The sequence below is a fragment of the Pieris brassicae genome, chromosome 13 (assembly GCF_905147105.1).
Source record: "Pieris brassicae chromosome 13, ilPieBrab1.1, whole genome shotgun sequence".
NCBI lineage: Eukaryota > Metazoa > Arthropoda > Insecta > Lepidoptera > Pieridae > Pieris > Pieris brassicae.
Genome location: NC_059677.1, coordinates 1,699,051 through 1,720,903, shown reverse-complemented (window position 1 = coordinate 1,720,903; position 21,853 = coordinate 1,699,051). Strand labels below are relative to the sequence as shown.

General features: G+C 35.0%; 1 protein-coding gene and 2 non-coding genes across 14 annotated transcripts in view; 2 read left to right on the top strand and 1 right to left on the bottom strand.

Moving 5' to 3' along the window:
- The window catches only part of LOC123717656 (neurobeachin), a 468,381-nt gene that overhangs the window by 229,163 nt on the left and 217,365 nt on the right, over positions 1-21,853 (top strand). For all 12 annotated transcript variants that reach the window (XM_045673757.1, XM_045673752.1, XM_045673751.1 and 9 more), the window contains exons 4-5: positions 11,980-12,080; positions 15,178-15,273. In XM_045673757.1, the coding sequence (XP_045529713.1) occupies positions 11,980-12,080; positions 15,178-15,273 (197 nt within the window). The remainder of the gene's footprint in view (positions 1-11,979; positions 12,081-15,177; positions 15,274-21,853) is intronic.
- On the top strand, positions 536-608 carry Trnaa-agc. Its single transcript has one exon. It is a non-coding gene; the product is annotated as a tRNA-Ala (tRNA).
- Trnaa-agc lies at positions 16,954-17,026 on the bottom strand. Its single transcript has one exon. It is a non-coding gene; the product is annotated as a tRNA-Ala (tRNA).

Sequence of the window (21,853 nt, the reverse complement as noted above, 5' to 3'; positions counted from 1 at the left end):
TTCGACATAGTGGTGGTGTGCGGCAAAACTGCTTTAAAAAAACGCTTAGTTGTGTTGTGACGTACGTCGAGGTGATACGGATGGAAACTCAGCTGTATCCGAACAACTAGCCGCGTTGGTATGGTTTTAGATTTTACAAGACAATTCTGTAATACATGATATTACTTTAACGCAACGAAAGGTCCCAAAGCGAAACCATTTTTCCAGTTTTTACAATAGTTTTTTATATAAATTCTCCGCTCCTATTACTCGAAGTAGTAAATACAATGATATTTTATAGCCCAAATAATGAAATGGACTATTAGAAAATAAAGAAGTTTTCGGACCATTAGTTTCCAACATTGACGCCTTCTACAAACAACGCAAACGAAACAGTTATTATTAATTCATATTTATTTGTATGGTTTTACCTCTTTTTATATTAAAAACTAAAAATTTACTATTTTAAAACCAGGTCGAGTTGTGGTTCCGTCTTACGCAAGTTTCGAGGTTAAAAAATCGCTTCTGTTATAACTTTTAAATGTAATGAGTATCAGGGGGCGTAGCTCAGATGGTAGAGCGCTCGCTTAGCATGCGAGAGGTACCGGGATCGATACCCGGCGCCTCCAAACACTTTTGTTGTATCCAGTTGGATTTTTATTTTTTTCTTATAAGAGTTACAGTTTTCATGTATTTTATTTATTTGGCTTATGTATTGTGTTAGGCGTCTTTCAGCGTCACTTGCTTCGAGCCACTTTATCCGAGATGGCATTTGCAAAAGTTGCAGGTGTATGTGGAACTCGACCCACACCAGAATCTCTGCCATTGGGTGGCTGAGTGAGCAATATCCACTTACCTAAAGTAGTTCCTATAAAGCCGCGTAACAGAGGCTCCGAGGACGCTGTCTTCTCTCTTCTCATGTCTCCTTCTATAGTATTACTTACTCAAGCCATGTTAGCCTAGTAAGTACAATGTTTTAAGATTTTCAAGCATAAAAATATTGGGTCATATAACTCACTATTAAATACGTCGTTGTGCGCATGCGTAAAGCTTACTGAAGTCTTTCTTTTTAAATAATATGTTCTTTATTAATTCTAAGCGCCAACACTAGGCTAAGTGCGTATTTCCTGTAAAGCAGTTGTTTTATATACGTTTCGTGATTTATCTTACGAATTTTTCTCTAAAAAATCCCGAAGACACACCGTCAAATTTCTGGCTTTCGGGCAAGCCGGTTTCCTCACGATCTTTTCCATCACCTTTCGAGCGAATGTTAAATGCGCAGATATACAGAAATCTACCATCTCAGGGATTGAGATTTGCACGCTGAAAGCACTAGGCCAACACTGTCCAACTTGTCCCTATAGGTCCCTGGTTGATCAGGGAAACATATTTTTATCAGGATTTCTGATTAGTTTACGCGTTGCAGCTGAATAATTAACGAGGGCCGCAACAATAGCATATTTTGTTGGTTCGTTTGCATCTATTGTTCAATTGTTGGCTGCAATCATTCGTAATTGTTCCAAAATCAACAGTAATTCTGTTTATTCAGGTACATATATATTGCCGCGTTTGTTATGACAGATGGGTCAAGGTCCTTAGAAATAGCCCAATGGGGAGAAAAAGAGATTACGCCCTCCAGAAACCTCTCAAGATGAGATGGAAGGGAATGATTGGGAAATAGTAGTGACAAGTGGAAGAATTTGGTGAAAGTCTTTCCTGTAGAGGTCGTGTAATATAATAATGATATATTATTATTACTATATTTATTATAGATCAGGATCGTAGTGATTCAAACGGATCTAAGCGAAGTGAACACAGTTTTTTGGCGTACCAATTCTTTAAAGGTCGGCCGGCAGTCGCGAGCCCTGTGGCATTCAGACGGTCCATGGGCGGGCTTAACATCAGCTGAGCCTAGTGGAGGATTTACAAATTTTCAAGGCTGCTAGCCCTTGCCTTTTGAATCCAACAATTTCGCTGAAATTACACGAAACATAATTTTGGGTTTGACTTTTGACACAACCATCCAGCTTGCAGCGTTCGCAGCTACCAACCAGTTGTAGAAGTGACAGTAGTATGAGTTAATAGGGGGAAGGGAGAAGAGAAAAATACATTTTCTGCTTTCTCTTTTTTACTCATACAAAGTGTGAGCTGAGGGCGCTGCTTACTGGTTGGTTTTCTACTCTGAAAGTTCATATACAAGTGAGAGGAGAAAGACAGGCAAATTGTGTTGCAGATAACAGTTCTATGTTCTACATTAAAAAACTGTAATGCAGAAATCTTTTTGATTTCTATGTTGCAAAAAAAAACGGTTCCCATGTTGCCCCTAAAATTTGCCGCGCTAAGAACCTTGCCCACTCGACCTGCTTGTAGATACGCCTGGTAAAGCCTCCTTTCCGTTTGCCCTGTTAAAGAAAAAAAGTGCGTGTGTACAAAGTACACATGTCAGAAGTGAAACTTCTTTGTAAATTAATTATTACTAATCTAACAGCCCCAACAGATGATCATGTACCAATATATTATCACTCCATGTATTTGTATAATTATATTCACACTGTTTACACATCGTATACGTGCTAATGATAATATAATTAAATAAAAATCTGCGTTACTGTCTACTTGTCTTAAGAAGTTTCACTTCAAAAATCAAAGCCTATCCCCAAAGTTAACGTTTTTTGATATGTTCCTCATTTGGCTAGCTCTAATTTGATCGACTGTTGTGTATGGTATTAAATCGAATTAAAAAGAGCATTCTTTAATTCCTCTTACAATCCGCTTGGATGCCAGTTGTTTTTTGTCTTGCTTATTCATTTTCGTTCTACGCATTTGTGGAATATCTAAAGAATATTTAAGCGAATGCAGCACTATCATTTAATAGCAATCTCTTTGAAAGATTATGAAAACGATTGCGCTTTTCAAATGGTTGTAATAAATACTAAATTCGTAACATTTTTGGAAAGAATTACATATTAAAACCTAATGTTTAAAGAACTTAATTTCCTACTAGTGATGCCGAGGGTTTCTTACTACAATACTAATCTCGTGGTAGTGGAAAGTCTACTAAATCGGACTACAGATATATTTTTCTTATGATAAACTTTTTAATTACTTAGTTTAGCTTCGTTTACAACGAATACATATATCTAATACATTTTTAAATTCGTAACAGGATTTACGTGGAATGTCCAGTATTAGTTCGTATTAGTATTATTGATTTCAAGTAGATATTGGAAGAATTTTTTTATTGAGACCAGGAATTTTTAGCTTGAAATATGAAATTTTTATGAATGAATACGAAATTTAAAACTTTCTTTATAGTATTAGAAAAGAAATTGATTTGTAGAACTTCAGTGTCTCAGAACTACCCTATACACAAAATTTTACGTAGATATGTTTTGTGGTAGAAAAATAATTTCATGTTTTTGAGTTCCTACTCGGGATAAGCAGATACAATTGACCATGGGTAAATCATCGATTCATTCTATAATACAGTACAACATTTAATTTTATTCTATCATCAATGATACATAAAACACACCTTGGATGATATTACTGCATTTTTATAAGAAATGTTATATTATACAGCCCATGGCAAAATTGATATAAAAATTAATATTTTAATTCCCGCAAAACAGTGTACAATAAAATAAATTCCGAATTTAACAAGCGAAATGAACTAAACAAGAGCCGTACGACACGCTAGGGGCAACCGTCTGTAATTGGAATGAAATTTAAAATTAATTTTGCCACCAATTTCGAAATTATGAACTCAGAGGCGCCAGTGCTAAATAATTCTCGCGAATGGGAACAAGAAACAAAGCGAAGGCTTACAGCGAGCAATTGTTGCGGAAACTTAATTTAATACAGAAATACAATAAAGCGTTCGAGTCCAGTAATTCCCGCGGTTAACTCGCCGGGATCCAATCCCGGACTGTTCCGGGATTAAACCGGGATTAGTCACCTCAGTGACTCTGGGATTACGTTTGGAACAATACGGCCGCCATTAAGCGAGACTTTTTCTCTATTCGAAGCGACATAGGAGTGCTTCTTTTAATTTATTAGTCCTTGGTACTTTGTGTTTATACGAAAATACTTTTTTTTTTAAATTTAACCGAACAGTAAATGGGCCCTTGCGAAATGACGCCCATGCGTTGGTGGCCTTATACGCCGACTTGTGACCGTGACTCGCGGTTGTGTTATCGACTTTTATATAATAACTTTTGTTTGAATAATTTGTAATAAAAATATACGTATCCTTTATTCAAGGTTAAACACACATTTTCTGTTCAGAGCGGTTGCGTTTTCGACTTTTCAATAATTTTTGTTTAAATAATTTGTAATAAAAATATACGTATCCTTTATTCAAGGTTAAAAATACATTTTATGTAAATCGCGGTTGCGTTATCGGATTTTAAATAACTTTTGTTTGAATAATTTGTAATAAAAATGTATATAGGTTTTATTAAACAGTTAAATTTAACCGTAGTTAAATATGCCATGCCTGTATTGACCTCGACAATTCTTAAGAGTTGTTATCTTAAAGTCACGCTTTGCATTTTATACGTCTCAACATAAATCTCTTTATCGCTGAGTTTAAACGAAATGGGAATTTTGTGAAAGCCACAAGCTTGCGGATATCCTTGAGATTAAGGATGTTATAACGCGAGATAAGGATAATAGTTCGTTTTGCATGTGAATTTGGTACTTCGTTAAGAGGGGGCAGTTGCTCAACACACTCAATGTAGATTTGATCTTATCTAAGGCTGTGATTCAATAATAAAATCATAAAAAAAACTCTCGAAATTTGAAGACGTCACAACTAGAATACGAAGACTGAAATGGAAATGGGCTGGTCATATAATAAGCGGTATAGATATATAGAACAAAAAGATTATAAATTCGTACCCAAGATATAAGAGAAGAAAACAAGGTAGGAAAGATAGGAAAGACCGTAACTGGGAAAATATGGATAAGGAAGGCTCAGAACAGAGCAGAGTGGAAAGAAATTGAGGATTCCTTTGCCAAAGTTGGATAAACAGATGTTGGTATCACCAACTCACTAGACACACTAGTTTAAGATTTAAATTATGTAAAATTCTATCTGAATAAAGGCTTATATTATTATTATTAAGAATGTAATGCTTGAATTAAAAACAATACATAGGTAATGATCCTTAACTATAATGTAATAATTGACTCTAATTAAAAGCACAATACAATAGAAATTCCTCTATACAAAAAAATTACATAGTCACCTCTAACTTTTGCTAATTCCGTTTTTATTTATTAGCAAGTATTATGGAGCCAATTGAATTACAGCAGATTAGTTTGACCGAAAGCCGTTACTATTTTATTATATACTAGTGGACCCGAAAGACGTTGTCCTGTCTTAACTATAAATAATGATGTCGAATTGGTATAATTAACAAGAAATGCTTTATGATATACAACCTTCTTTGTTTTTTTTTTCTGGTGCGTATATAAATAGTTTTGTTGGAATAGGTGACATATATCTGGTCATGTGAAAAACAATACATAAAGATTAATGCCACAAACAATTAGCTACTGAAATTATTTTATATTTATTTTATCAATATGATAACTCCGATCGAAGCATTTGTTTTAAACGATATTAATTTAGATCCTCTTTGACGATATTTGCAGGACGCATTCTGTCAATGTCGTGTCAAACGCCATAAGGTTACATCAAAAAAGTCAGCATAACTTAATATGGTGGTTAAGTATTCCTAACTTTTCCAATTTTCTTAATTTTTTCTTTCATAAGAACCTTCTCCCGACAATAACAAACACAACAAAAAAAGAATTAGCGAAATCGGTCCAGCCGTGTATCGCGTGAACACGCGTGATGCTGTGACCAAGGGAAATAGGGATTCACTATAGATTGTATATTTAAAAAAGTTATTTAAATTTGTATTTGAGATTTACTTAATGCTTGTTCCGCGAAACACTGTATCGTCCGTCTCATATCACGTGAACTTCTGGTATTATCAAAACGAGATGCGCTGATGAAATCATAAGGTCTGCTAGTATAATGCGCGCTCTTAATTTACTGTATTATTTTGTATGACAGTGTAATTTTCAGAGCTATTGACTAAGCATGTTGCTGAATTTGTAACAATTTTGTACTGTTCATTTGGGAAATTATTTCTCGGACATTAAAGTCAAATCTATTACTTGAAATTTGACCCCCTTGTTGTTTACAGATACAGCGGAAATTTCGTACACACATTCAGTTCTTCAGACTTTATAATTTAATACAAATAGTGCGTGGGCGTGTTATATATATTGACTTCGTATTATTACAGCTAACTCAAACTCAATTCATATAGGTAAACAAGCACACTTACGAACGTCAAAAAGAACTTAAATTAATTGTAAATTTACATTTACTACCAATTCGCAAGTCAAGGGCATCGGGCAAGAAGGACTGGCAAGAAACTTTCCTCAATCATAAATGATATGCAACTAAAAACAATTATACTAAACATATAGCTATATATGGAATAATATATAGAAGTATATCAAGTCAACAAGTCAATAAATGCTGTTTACATATTTATGCAGGCAACACAATTACATAGCCCTAATATAAATGGGAGATAACTCTTTGTTTGTCTGTATTTCATAGATATTATTAATATCGAAGCAGTGTCAAATATCATAGTCAAACTAGTTAATGGTTTCTAGGTTCGATTTGTCAATCTTGCTAGATTTATACATTAACGACTATTTTTTGGTCGATCATAATAGTAACTCCAGAGTCATTATTATAAAAAGTAATTTAAACTTTGGAATTTAAAGAAAATCGGAATTTAATCTTTGAAACTCGTTAACATCACTGCCGTTTGAGTCTGTAGTCGATTCAAGACTCTAATATAGATTCGTCTCAGAAAAGTGTTGGCCTAGTGGCTTCAGCGTGCGACTTTCATCCCAAATGTCGTAGGTTCGATGCCCGGCTGTGCACCAATGAATTTTCTTTCTATGTGCGCATTTAACATTAGCTCGAACGTTGAAGGAAAACATCGCGAGGAAACCGGCTTGCCTTAGATGCAAAAAGTCGACGGCGTGCGTCAGGCACAGAAGGCTGATCACCTACTTGCCTATTCGTTAAAAAAATGATCATAAAACAGATACATAAATCTGAGGCCCAGACATAAAAAGGTTGTAGCGCCATTGATTTATTTTATTTTTATAGATTCGATTGTTGACATGTTTTGAAAATCGGCACCGAGCGTATGGTATATTTTGATGTGGCTCGGATGTCAGGTTTTATATAACCATTAAAATAAGTTGTGTTACGTTATTATATTACACAATTCATTTGACAAAAATATTATTATTATAATCACTTTTATTGAGATTAAATATTTCAATTGTCTAACAAAGGTTAGAAAACATGTCGTTAAACCTTTTAATAAATGGTTTTGCTTATTTACAAAGCGCTTTCACAGAATGAACAGTAATTTTCCACGTTTCCCAATCACTCAATTTGTTTTATCGTGAGATGTATATTGACAAGACAAGTGGAGTTTCACCCTCGACTACCATATTCAACAGCAGATTGAAAAGTTATCTAGCGCTTCGAGCAACATTAAATCCATATTGGCCGGACAAAAGCGCAATAATATTGGATGATATAAATCTCTAGTTTCTCACAAGGTGGGTCTTAATAGGCCATTCTTAACATCTATGAATAGGCCTTTATTGGCTGAACGTGCCCTCATTGATCAAGTCTAGGCCGGAACCAAAATCTATGGTTATATAGGCCGTTTTATTACCTTCTTTCGTGAGTTTAATAAGGTATATTTAGTTGCGATAATGTAAAGATTTTTACCGATTCATCAGAGACAGAGATGAGGTGCTTTAAGTTTTTGAAGGTATTTTGTATAAATGTCTGTTTTTTTTAGTAAAACACTGGACAGGACGGCTGAATATTTTTTACAGAAACTCGTCAATATCTATATGATATTTGAACTGTCAAACTTCATATGGCCTAATGATCAATGACAGATTAGCAAGCATAAAAATATACTGAGGTCGTAGGTTCGATCCCCGGCTGTACACCAATGGACCTTCTATTTGCGCATTTATTCGCTCGAACGATAAAAGAAAACATCGTGAGCAAACCGGCTTGCATTAGACCCAAAAAGTCGACGGCGTGCGTCAGGCACAGAAGGCTGATCACCTACTTGCCTATTCGATTAACAAATAATCATAAAACATATACAGACATCTGAGGTCCAGACTTAAAAAGGTTGTAGCGTGATTTACTTATTATGTTCATCAATGTGAGGTCGCAGGTGACTTTGCGCTATTCTTAGTACTCTTATTAACCATATTCCGCGATGGCAAAGTCAAGGCTTTATATGGGTTATATAACCGGGCTGCGCGATACAAAACTGAGTTTATAATTCAAATTCACATATCATATCAGCAATATATATCCTTTTTAATTAGTGACATTATTCTACATTAAAAAAATCTAATATGGTGTATACTATGCGAATATTGTGGATATTACAACAGACTATTAAACAATCGTTCGAATAAACTACAAGTATTAACGGTTATAAACTGATAAAACTGACTTTGTTGAATCTACGATCTCTATGACATATAATCACAATGGTAGTTGATGAAATATTTTTTCTTTGTTTTCTATTGATTAGTGAAAGTGTGCACTAGGATTCCCTGTGTCGTAGGCAGTCTCTTCCATTGGACACCTTAATTTTATATGCGTTATTAAACAACTGGATTCATTTAGAAGATTTTGCTTAAAGATGTTGTTGTTCGATAAAGTTTTGAATCGTTAGAGAAAATATTGTTGTTAAGAAAGTGGAGATGAAAGGGCCTCTGAAGTAGAAAATGTACGTTTTTTTTGGTAGCTTTTGTGAAGATTTGCGTTGTGTATGTTGTGTTGTGTCTAAAAGGAAATGTATAATAAATAACATCTCTGAACCTTTTCTACAAACATCTCAAGACCAAACAAAGTCAAATCAGTATAGCCATTCTCGAGTTTTAGCATTGCAATTCATTTATATATATATAGGTATATAAATAGATCTACGAGTATCATTCATTACGTATTTATAATATGATAATGAGAAAGAGAAAGAGATAAAATTTTGTCTGTTTCATTAGATACTTTTATTCAATAAACAAATATACCAGGGCATAATGTAGATGAAGAGGTATTGTTAGTTTAAGGTTTATAATGGTTAGAGACCGCTGGCTTTGAGTGAATACCAGTAAATGGATTTGTCCGACACGCCGGGTTTCACATGCATTAGTACACAATGCAACTGCGGTATACATATGTAGATTTATAGTTCCCTAGTACAAATTGAGCGACTTTTAATGCATTTATTGGATTGTAAAACATGAGTAGAAATTGTAGTAGTAGCGGATCTGACAGACATTAATTATATCCTGTCAACACGTTTTACATACAAAAAAATATCTGATATGTAAATCATTCTCGACGTCACACAAAAAACATCATCAAAATCGTTTAGCAGTGCAACTACGAACACATGCACAGAAGATATATTGAGCTGATTTAGCCACTGTATATATAAATAACCTAGATATAAAAAATCGATCAAATCGATCCAGCCGTTTTGGAGTTAAGTGGCATACACACGTACAGTAGAATTATGTTTATAATATATATAGTAATTGTTTGTGTTAGAACTTCCCATTGATTATCGAGAAGTTAATAAATATTTAGGACATTAATTTAAACCATTAAGAAACTTCGATAGATCACGCAAAAATTAATTATACTCTAAATAATAGCGAAGTTATTAGACAGACGTTGTCCTGTCTTAAATATAAATAAATATTGATTTCGAATTGGTATATTTACTAAAAATGCTTTATGGTATACAACATTCATTGGTCGTTTTTCTGGCGCGAAAATAAATATATATATATATATATATATAAAATAAATAAATGGCCATGTGAAAAACATGGATTTCCAACATTAATGCCACAAACAATTAGCGACTGTAATTAATTTATATGTATTTTATAAATATAATAACTCCGATCGAAGCATTGGTTTTAAACGATATTAATACTTCTTACATCCTCTTTGACGATATTGGCATTGTCTATGTTATGTCAAATGCAATAGGGTTATATCAAAAAAGTTTGAATGAAATTAAAAAAATAAAAATTTGCTATCGTAACAAAAGTATTCTTAAATTGTCTAAATTTCCGCGCAAGAACCTTCTCCTGACAATAACAAGCAACAAAAAAAGAATTAGCACAATCGGTCCAGCTGTTCACGCGTGATGCCGTGACCAAGGGAAATAGGGATTCAATTTTATATATATAGATATCATTCAAGTTTTTGATTGCACTTCTTTATTGGCAAGTTAGAATTGCGGTTCAAAGGCGTCCATGCGACGGGTTGACTCTAATATATGGCGAGGGGGCCGATGTCTGGCCATGCGTCATACTCGTGAACGGGTGCTAGTTGTGGTGACTAGTCGGGCTTGAATTCGTGTATGCGGTGAAATTAATTATTTCGACTATGTATTTGAGTGTTATTCCCACGAGAATGTAAGTGCATGCTCCTATTTCACCATACATCCAGCTGATAGAGGATAAATATTTAATTAAAACTACTTGGTTACACGTTTTCAGGAGGCCGATAATAACAACAAACTACTACAGCTTCGGCTATGGATGGAAGCTTTAATACGTTTTAATACTTTGTACAGTAACTAATAATACAATAGAAAACTTATCTCTGTATATATAAAATCTCGTGACACAATGTTCGTTCCCATACTCCTCCGAAACCGTTTGACCGATGATTATGAATTTTTTTATGCATATTCAGTAAGTCTGAGAATCGGCTACTATCTATCTTTCAAACCCCTAAGTGATTTATCACCCTTTAGAGTGTCCACACAAAAATAGCTTTTTTTATTTTTAAGACAATTATTATTTGTTTTTATTCTTTTATGATACAGCATACAAAAATACATTCAACCTTTAATTGTCACCCCTCAACCCCTATTTTTATTATAGTTGATAGGTTATTTTTATTCCCAGCCCCAGTCTCTCTGAAATTTCCCCATTATTCTACCTCAAAAAAATATAAAGTGTTAATAAGTTGTCTACTTTAACTTCCTGTATCCATGTATGTATCTAAAGAACTTTAAACGGAAAACGGTTATTCGGCAATGAGGCGCCATTGAAACGAGAGATTTGGATTATTACTTCAATCGGAATTGCTAATGTTGGGTTCCTAACAATAACGCGATACGACAACTACACGTTTTCATTATGTAAATTTAAGGGTTTGATAAATATTTTATACTTTAATGGCTTTCGACTTTCTAGGCGTTTGAATATGAATGATTGATCGATGATCGTGCTAGTGTCGTGGATGTTGAAGTCATTACGATAACTTCTGTTTTAATTAAAAGAAATTAAATAAACCCTGTTTGGTCCATGTACAGTGTAGGCTTCAGTGTGTGACTCTCGTCGAGGTCGTCGAACACGCTGTCTACCAATGGAATTTCTAACGGTGAAGGAAAATTATCGTGAGGAGGACTTGTGTTAGACCCAAAAAGTCGACGGCTTGTGTCAGGAGGCTGATCATTTATTGTTCACATTAGATTGACAAGTCATCGAGAAACAGATACAAATGTCTCGGACAACTCACTGTTTTTTTTTTGTTTGGTCCCTAAGATAATGTATCTTTAACGCTGGCAGCATTTTCTCGCTGATTTGCGATATTTATTCGTTTTAATTCAATTAATATTGATTGCGTGCAATTTGAACTTTCTGTATAATTTGATTGATTGATAATCAAAAAAAAGGAAGCGTTTCTTTATAATAATTGTTTCTGTATCTTGTCATAATTTACTATTACGAGAGTGACTTTAAACGGGTAACTTTCCAGTAGGTTTTAGCAGTTGGTGGTCAGCAAGATTTTTATAAAAATCTTTTTTGTTTCAGATTTACTAATAGAAATGCTGGGTGTCCTGGCCAGCTATAGTGTCACAGTGAAGGAACTTAAACAGCTTTTCAATGCTATGAAAGCTGTTAATGGAAAATGGGTGAGTTTATTTGTATGCAATCTTTGTAATAAAAAATCAAAAAGTTTAGGTATAATTTTGTGTATGTAAAAAAATAGATCCCAAATCCTGCCAAAACCATGATACCATACAATAAATATGGGGCGGACGTCCGGCATAATTGAAACTGGAAAACGGTGGTTTCTATACGCTAGTAGAAACCACAAATAACCGAGAAACATAAACGTTTAAGATGCAAATTTAAACAGTACTCGTGACGCAAGTTAACCAGTATTGCAATTGGCCTGGTTGCACTATCTTAGTAACATGTCGCCCTGGTACATTGAAGTCGCCAATGCGGGGGAGGCTGCGGAATTTATCTCTTGGCTCGGGGCTTATCTTGTTTATAGATGGGATTACAAATGTTGCTGAGAATTATTAGCTGTTGAGCGCAACAACAAATGCTTCAACTAGTTCCCCTTGGTTTCTGGACGGACTTTGCATTATTTTGTTGAGTTATTATGATAACATTAACAACGTAAGATTATTAAAATCAAATGATGTCAAAATCAATTGAGTTTTTAAATTAAATATTAGCGGATTTGTTTGTTTGTATATGTATTAAAATATCATTTATTTATTTAGGTTATAATAATAATATACTTGTATTTATGATCTTTTGTTTACTCTTAAACACGTTCTGTCTCCTTCTTTTAGGTATATGTGTGCTCTTTTTTGGCAAAGGCCTGTCGTAGCCAACTAGCTAAATTTGCCGTTCAATTAACAGCCTAGCCTCTTGACTAAACAGGGCCGTTTAATTAGCGGCCTTAAATATATTCAGCCTATTTCATTATTTGTCTAGCCCGTTGACTGTTAATTCAAATTTAGTTCCACTTTCTGCAACTCTCAATTTTGAGACGACACTCTTACAACAATGGTAATTTGCAAATTTAATTGAAAAGCATCAAGTACAATCGAAGAGTGTAGTGAAAATAACAATATGAATTCTAACTGTGACAGACACAAGGAATTTAATTTTTAAAGAAATATTTTCATGAGATTTTTATATGTTTAATCTTTTGTATTTCTGCGACATAATCACTCTACCGTACGAATGGACTAAGCATTAGCCAGCCAGTTTAGTAAATGGTTTTACAAGGAATGAAATATCTTTCAGGCCGCTAGTTAAACGGCGCTGTTTAGTTAAAAGGCCAGGCTGTTAATTGAACGGCTAATTAAGCTAGTTCACTGCGAAAGGCATACTCCGAATGGCGGGACCATTACACTGCTCAGTGCCACTCTCTGCCTTGTGCCATTTCCTTCATTTGGCCCTATCCACTTTTAAGTTGCGTTCCGTTTCTTCATTTGTTGTATCTTGGTTAGTACTTCCTTGTTCCACTTTTGTATTCCTCTTGCTATGTGCCGAGCCCAGTCCACTTTAGTTATTAATTTTTATTATGTACACTAATCCGTCAATAAATAAGAATGAACTCGCAAATTTTACATTACATTTACTGCAACATTATGTTCCGTAAATGCATCTTCTATGATAGAAGCCTTTTGCAACAGTATGACAACGGCAAACATGCTTAGCAATGATACGTTATTCCACGTCATTATAAAATCGTTTCGTCGTTCCTACAAAGTTTAACAATTGAAATGTCGAGTTAATAAACACGGTTTTCAAATATTCAGCTGTGATATGTTGGTTAAAACTTTTCTAATAACATATTGTACAAATTGTTCACATTAGTTCTATGCAACGTTTATAAGGCCATACACCTGTGTTGGTGGGTGACCTTTTTAAATGCCTATAGATCGTATATAGAGAGCAGTATTGGCCTAGTGGCTTCAGCGTGCGACTCTCATCCCTGAGGTCGTGAATTCGATCCCGGCTGTGCACCAATGTATTTTCTTTCTATGTGCGCATTTAACATTAACTCTAACGGTGAAGGAAAACATCGTGAGGAAACCGGCTTGCTTTAGACACCTAAAGTCGACGGCGTGCGTCAGGCACAGAAGGCTGATCACCTACTTGCCTATTAGTTTAACAAATGATCACGAAACAGATACAGAAATCTGAGGCCATGCTCTAAAAATGTTGTAGCCCCATTGATAATTAATAATAGATCGTATAGAGATACGAGGAAGAGGAAGAAGGTGTTAGTTTAGATTATGACAATGACGTGTACTTCGTTGTATTTGGCCAAATAGAGCTTTGAGACGTTGTTTCGTTCCCGCAATTTTTATTCAGTTCAATAAATTATAAATTATAAGTCAACTAATACTAAAGGAGTCAAGGCAAGTTAGGATGTTGGTTGGCATGTAGTACGCATCAGAGAAGGCTAGTCAATAATACATTCACCTGCATAAAAACTTTTTTGGTTGGCCTTTTATTTACATATGCAGGGGGATATAGGTACGCAAACCGGATCAGAATCTCTGCTACAAAGGGACTAAAACCAGCAGTTCTTACAAAGCCTCCAGGGGTAGAACACATGAAACGACCTATGTATGAATTTAAAAAAAAACATACATACAGCAACGCCACACTTGTTTATTAGAAATAATCAATTTTTTTAGAGTTTAATCGAGAGAGATGATTTTTGAGAGACATTTGCATTTGTTTAATTTAATAATTATTAAGAACCCGTAAAAACCATGAGTGGTGAGACGCCATCTTGCGTAGAGTTTTGGCGCGTATTTAAAATTATGAATAATTACAATTGTTTAACCAATAAACATAATTTAGATAACTATAGATTTATTATATTGATTAAAAATAATCGGAATTTTTGAAGTCATACTTCTTTTGACGCGTTAGGGAAAAATTATGAGAGTAAGTTTTTACGATGCGCGCGCACACCGTCACGTAATCCGACACGCTGAAGTTAGCAAAGTCCACATTTTAAAATAAAAAATGTCCATTCTTTAATAATGTAGATATATTTTTTTGTGATATTTATATAAACTTTATTTAACTAGATAATGCGTTATAGTAAAACTTTCAATGTATTACTATAACTTGATACGTCAAAGATTTAGTATAACTTCTAACGCGTGTACACACACAATTTTTTTGCAATAATTCGACACATTTCGATCGATATAAGATATAAAAATGACACATATGTTTCAGCCAAGACATTCTGCGAAACTCCTCAATGTACTTCGTCAGATGCCACACAGAAATGGGCCAGACGTGTTCTTCAGCTTTCCTGGTAGGAAGGGATCGGTAAGTGTTTATGCCATTAATTATTTAGGTAGTTGTTGTATCGGTGTATAAGTTATTTGTAAGGAAACATACCCAAGTATGAAACTACAACGAAAGTGATTCCTCCGAGCGTCTTGTTCCTGTAGGTTGGCAAGGTTAGTATATACAAATGTCGCTCCCGTAGTGTAAGCAATTGTGGAGGTGGACAGCGACGGCCCACGGAATGCCTTCAAGGCTTTCTGCCGTCATGACTCAGAAAGAGAATGCGGAGCGTCAGCATGAAAATGTAAGGAAACGACGATCTTGACAGCAACGCTGTGCTTTCGCACGTCCAACAATAAAAATAGGATAGTTGTACACACAAAGTATAAATAAATGTCTAATAATACAAATTTCATTGGTATGCCTTTCATCCAGCTATTTTTAATATCGCCAGGCCTATGTAAATAGTGGCTGAGTCTAAAGAAGTTTTTGTAAACGGAATATTGATTCAGCAATGGGACGCCATTGTAACGGCAGCTGGCAGGACAGGACATCTAGAAAAACAGGTCCAACTTATAGATTAGATTTAAAATAATGTTGGTTGTTCGTTCTGACACTATATTTTTATTTTACAAATGATACCTTATAATATATATATAAATCTCCTGTCACGCTGTTTCTCCGCGATGGACTCCTAAACTACTTAACCGATTTTAAATTAAATTGGCACACCGTGATCAGTCTGGTGCAAGTTAAGAGATAGGATAGCTTAGATCTTTAATTATAGTCGCAATTTAATTTTATTGCAAATTATTTGTCGATAATTAATTGACAGTCACAATTATCTGTTAACTCCAAAAGATTCTAACAGATGTCGATACTCTTCGACTGGATTGAGTAAGTAATCAATCGATGGCACTGCTATGGTAAACCGACAAACGTGTCACATAAGCTACAATTCAATATCATGATTACCACGTGTTATTGAGGCTAAAGTATAAATTAAATTTATTTTGTAGTAAACGAAATACCGTGAAATTAAATTATTTCTACTTTGTTAATTTTTGGTGTTAGCATAGCGTTACTTAGACCGAAGTGAAATTCAAATTATAGTGACGTTAATACAGTGAAATTATTCTTTCCTGTCACGGTAACTAAAACTACATTAAGGAGAAACGAAGTTCGCGGGGGCAGCTGGTATACTTATATATTAAAAAACACCCTATGTGTATATATATATATATATATATAATATGTACACATACGTACATATATATATATATATATATATATATATATATATATGCGAATAGATAAGCTAATATTGCAATGTTAAATCGAATGTACCAGAGGATCATAAAACCAAAGTGGCAGTATAGCCTCTTATTGGAACTCTTTCAATAGAATACGCGTGCACGGTTTAAGCTTTAATTGGCAGACTTCGAGTATGAAAATATTTTTTCACTCTGCATCCGTATACGAATCATTACGCAGGGTATTTTGTAGAATATATTTGCGACCTAAAATCCCTGAAAATCGAATGGAATAATGATTATGTATTTACCAAAAATTTTGCCTCTGAGCTTTCATGTGACCTTGGCAAGCCATGGAGTTTATTTCTATAAGGTAGATTGAAAGATGTAATCTGTGATAGAGGACGTAAATAACAAACAAAAGCAAACAATAAAAAGCAATACAACAATATGTTTAATAAAAGTTTGGAGGCGCCGGGTATCGATCCCGGTACCTCTCGCATGCTAAGCGAGCGCTCTACCATCTGAGCTACGCCCCCTGATACACATAATGTTCAAAAGATAAAACCAAAAGAATTTCTTAACCTCGAAACATGCATACGAGGTTTGGAGGGCAACGCCTTTCACTACAGTAAGTAGTATAACTTTATCATGCATCAAAATTATCTACAACTGTAGTTACTTTTAAGCGGCTTGAATGTATTAACCTCATTACAGACTACTTCACACTGTCTTTCACGGAGCTGAGTACGAATAAAAAATATCAGCTAAGAGTTATGTAATCTAACATCAGTTAGAAGTATATTTTCGTTAATGTTAAAGATGATCTTACAATTGAAAACGATAAATTGTAAAGCATCAGTTTTGCTAGAGCTTTAGTTTTTCCCAGACTTATAAGTTGTTATTTTTCATTTCCGATTATGTCCAATAGGTCGACTATACTTATGTGGTAACATAAGTGTCACTTAGATTATGAACCCATAATTGAGTCAAGTTAGTCGTTAAACCCGCGTTGCACCACCACTAGCCCCTAAGCCTAAGCTGTTAATAATAATAATAATCGTTTATTTGCCAAGATAGTGGTACAGTGGTTAATCTATTTGAACATCCCTCTAACAACCGCAACCGAACTTAACTCGAGATAATTCATTTTTTATTGTAATAAGGTTATGGTCCTTACAGATAAAAGCTGCCATACACTTGCGAGCCTTATGGCAATGTGAGCTTCCATCAGCAGCGGTAACATTCATCATCAGATGACGCGCCAGCCCTTTACCCACATAAAAATAGAAAGGCACACAAATTTATGTAACTGAATATTAACATAATCGGACTCCATGTAAAAGTTGCCATCTTCGTATTCGTGACATGAATTATGCTTATAAACGCCATTTTGGCGGAATTTCTGCAATTTTTGGTACGTACGTGCTTTTAATGTATTTGCTGAGTTCACATTTATAAGCACGTAGCGGTTATAAGTTTCATGTATCATGACCGTGTTAGGACCGCTATGCCAGTCAAAATACCGACTGGAAAAGGACGCTTTTATCTTCACTTAGTAACGTAGAATGTAAAAAATTGCGGGATTTTTTTTTCGCTGAGCCTTGACAGTTTAGCTCAGGTGCTTTGGTACCTCGGCGCGAGCCGTCGTCCTAGTCAGTCACCAGAAGCTCACTGTGGAAGTCTGAAAATACCGTACTGTACCCTTCCCTGGTGAAGGCAGTTTTTTACCCTAATCTAACTAAACAAAAGAACAGGTTTTTTTTTTCAATTTTATTTATTTATGTACACTTCGTTACCCTACAATATAAAAAAAATTAACATAGTATTATCAAAAGGAGGGCAACTGGCGGCCTTATCGCTTACGAGCGATCTCTTCCAGGCAACCACTGTGAGTAAAGAAAAAATAAAATGTATTAAATTACATAAGATTGGCAAGAAGTGCAAAAATACATGTTATACACATTTATTAAGAAGAAAGTTAGGGGTACGATGTGGACAGGTAATGTTTGTACAGAAGAAATTTAAAGTTTGTAAAGATAATACCAAATTGCATGCATTATAATTCAAGTAATATGTCTACAAGTGTATATTAAAGTTTATTTTCAAAACGTAATTTTTCTTAATATTTCACGATTTGATTAATTCCGTAACGTTTAGTAAAATAATATTCTGAGATTTTTCCCTAATCCCGAGGCGTGAAGTAATTAAAAGTCGAATATAAAGGGTAATTTATCGCTCCCGGGAGATTCCCCTAAATGGTACTAATTAAGGCATTTCGATAATAGATTCTAGAGCCTTGGGTCTAACCTCAAGTGGCAAGGGATCTGCATTTTACATTAAAGGTCTTAATAAACGTTTACATCCATTGTCTTTGGTAAACGAGAATAAATATTAATATTATATATATATATATATTACTTTTAGTATATAACTAACTTATCAGCCTCTTTATTTACTCCATTTCTGGACGTAGGCTTCCTTCTTCCTCCAGTACGTCCTGCTCTCTCCATATGCACTGGGAGTCTACCCATTGAAGATGTAAGTCCACGTAGTCGGTGGGTAGCCGCACGGTCATTTGTTCTGCCAAAATCTCCAAGCTGCGCGTCTCTCAAGCTTTCAGCTATGCGTTGTTTTTTTTAATTTGACAGGAGGCAAGAAGGTCACCTGAAGTTAAGTAATACCACCGCCCATGGACAATCACATTGCCAGGTGGCCCGCAAGTTCATTGCTGGACTTTAATAAAATGCTATGCTCTTTTCTTGAACGACCTTACGTCGAATTGGTTCGGAAATACTTCAGTGGGCAGCTGGTTCCACATAGTGTTGATGCGCGGCAAAAACTGCCTTAGAAAACGTTCAGTTGTGAAACGACGGACCTCAATGATACGGATGGTAGTTTGTATTCTGCCTTGACGTCCGATCATGAAACACATTTGCAAGTATTAGTTCGAACAACTTCTCTGTGTGAGCGTTTTCGTTTCGGATCCATAAGTAAAGACAGGCAGGATGCACTACTTCGAGACTATTCTCCTGAATGCTATAGAGAGGGGTTATAAAACACACTAGAACAATCTATAACTTGCAAAGAAAACTTGTAAGAACTATTATAGACTCTGCCCTCAGAAGCAGTGTCGAATATTCAACGCCTCCAGCGGCTTTAAGTAACCACAACTTCGTATAGTCCGCGCACATAATGTATACGGAAGGACATGGACATTGCGCCATCTTAATTGTTTACTTTGAGCGGTGTTGGCCTAGTGGCTTCAGCGTGCGACTGTCATCCCTGAGGTCGTAGGTTTGATCCTCGGCTGTGCACCAATGAACTTTCTATGTCCGCATTTAACATTCGCGCGAACGGTGAAGGTCAACATCGTTAGGAAACCGGCTTGCCTTCGACCCAAAAAGACTACGACGTGCGTCTGGCACAGAAGGCTGATCATCTACATGCCTAGAATAGAAAATTATTAGATTAGCAAATGAACATGAAACAAATACAGAAATCAGAGGCCTAGACCTAAAAAGGTTGTAGCGCCATTGATTTATTTATTTTATTTTTTAAAAACCCTCAAATCTAAAAATAACACACGAAAATTGCACATTTCAATAGGTGTAATAATATAATGGATGTATGTATAAGATGTATATTGCTACTACTACTACTTAATTGTTTCCATAGTTCTGAACCCTGGACATATTTGCGACAGGTTTGGGAAGACAGAGATGAATGTAAGATTTTCTTTTCTAGTAATAAAATATGTAAGTATTTTCAGATATAAGTTCGTTATACTAAATTTATAATTAAACTAGCTGCCCCCGCGAACTTCGTTTCTCCTTAATGTAGTTTTAGTTAGCCTTAATATCGTGACACGAAAGAATAATTTCACTGTATTATAATTTGATTTGCACTTCGGTCTAAGTAACACGTGGTTGGCTGTGCTAACACCAAAAATTAAAAATGTAGAAATAATTGAATTTCGTTTACTACAAAATAAATTTAATTTATACTTTAGCCTCAATAACTCGTGGTAATCATTATATTGAATTGTAGCTTATATGACACGTTTGTCGGTTTACCATAGCAGTGCCATCTATTAATTACATACTCAATCCAGTCGAAAAGTATCGACATCTGTTAGAATCTTTTGGAGTTAGCAGATAATTGTGACTGTCAATTAATTATAGACAAATAATTTGCAATAAAATAAAATTGCGACTATAATTAAAGATCTAAGCTATCCTATCTCTTAAGTTGGACCAGACTTATCAAAGTGTGCCAATTTAATTTAAAATCGATTAAGTAGTTTAGGAGCTTAGATCTAGCTGCTCAGAAAGAACAAGCTTTTAACTGCTTTGAAATGAGATCATTTTCAAAATAATTTTGCGTTAGCAAGATTTTTAGTCCGATAAATCAAGGCGGCGACCGTCTGTCCAAACCGTCCCAATCGATAAACGAAAGGGGACGTTTGGTCCCGTCGAAGATTTCGCATTCAAATCCCTTTGATATATTCGTCCTTTGCTTTTATTGGGGACACGTGTTTTCTGTGATTTTATGTAATGTATAAATAGATATTTGTTTTGGAGGTAATGCGACCTTTCTAGGATACAATTTATGTGTAGCAAGTGAGTGTAAAGTTTGAATTTCAAAATCTGCTATGCGGCTGTGTTATGCTATAACAGCTAACTACAGAGCTTTACCCACGACTACCAAAGGCTTTTCTTGCGGGACTCGGACCTCGGCTTGAACCGTAGTGACGTGATCAATAGCCTGAAAGGCATGACGGAAGCTCACTGGAGTGAGGTTTGACTAGCCTGTATTTCGATAAAACTTACTAATAACTACGTAATTCCTATATTTGTGACACAGATGAACAAATAATTACTCGTAGAACTAGTCTCTGTACCAACAATTTTTAAGTACTTACACTTCTTATACTAGGTCTGTCTTAAGTACGGCTCACCTTTAGAGTGATCAAATAACGATATAAGTGACTAACCTTCTTCTGTGAAGGTGATATCAATCCTTTATTGGTCAAAAGTTGTACATATCTTTGGCAGAAAATACTTAGATGCCGCAGTTGTAGCTGTATATTATAGGTGTCGCTACATATGTTTAACTGTTTCACCGGCCTTCGTATGAGAAAAAAAAATCTTTAATTATTGTAGAACTTTCGGGCTCTTTATATGTAATACAAATCTTGAAATATGAAACTTAGGGATTTCTCAAGTTCCGGCCGGAAACAGATTGCTTTTTTACGCAGCTGGAATTCATTCGACTAGTTTTCCTTTTACGAATACATCATAACTCATGTCTGACAACACTTAGTTGAATGAAAGAGTTTTGTGTCGTTTTTTTTATTTATTTAC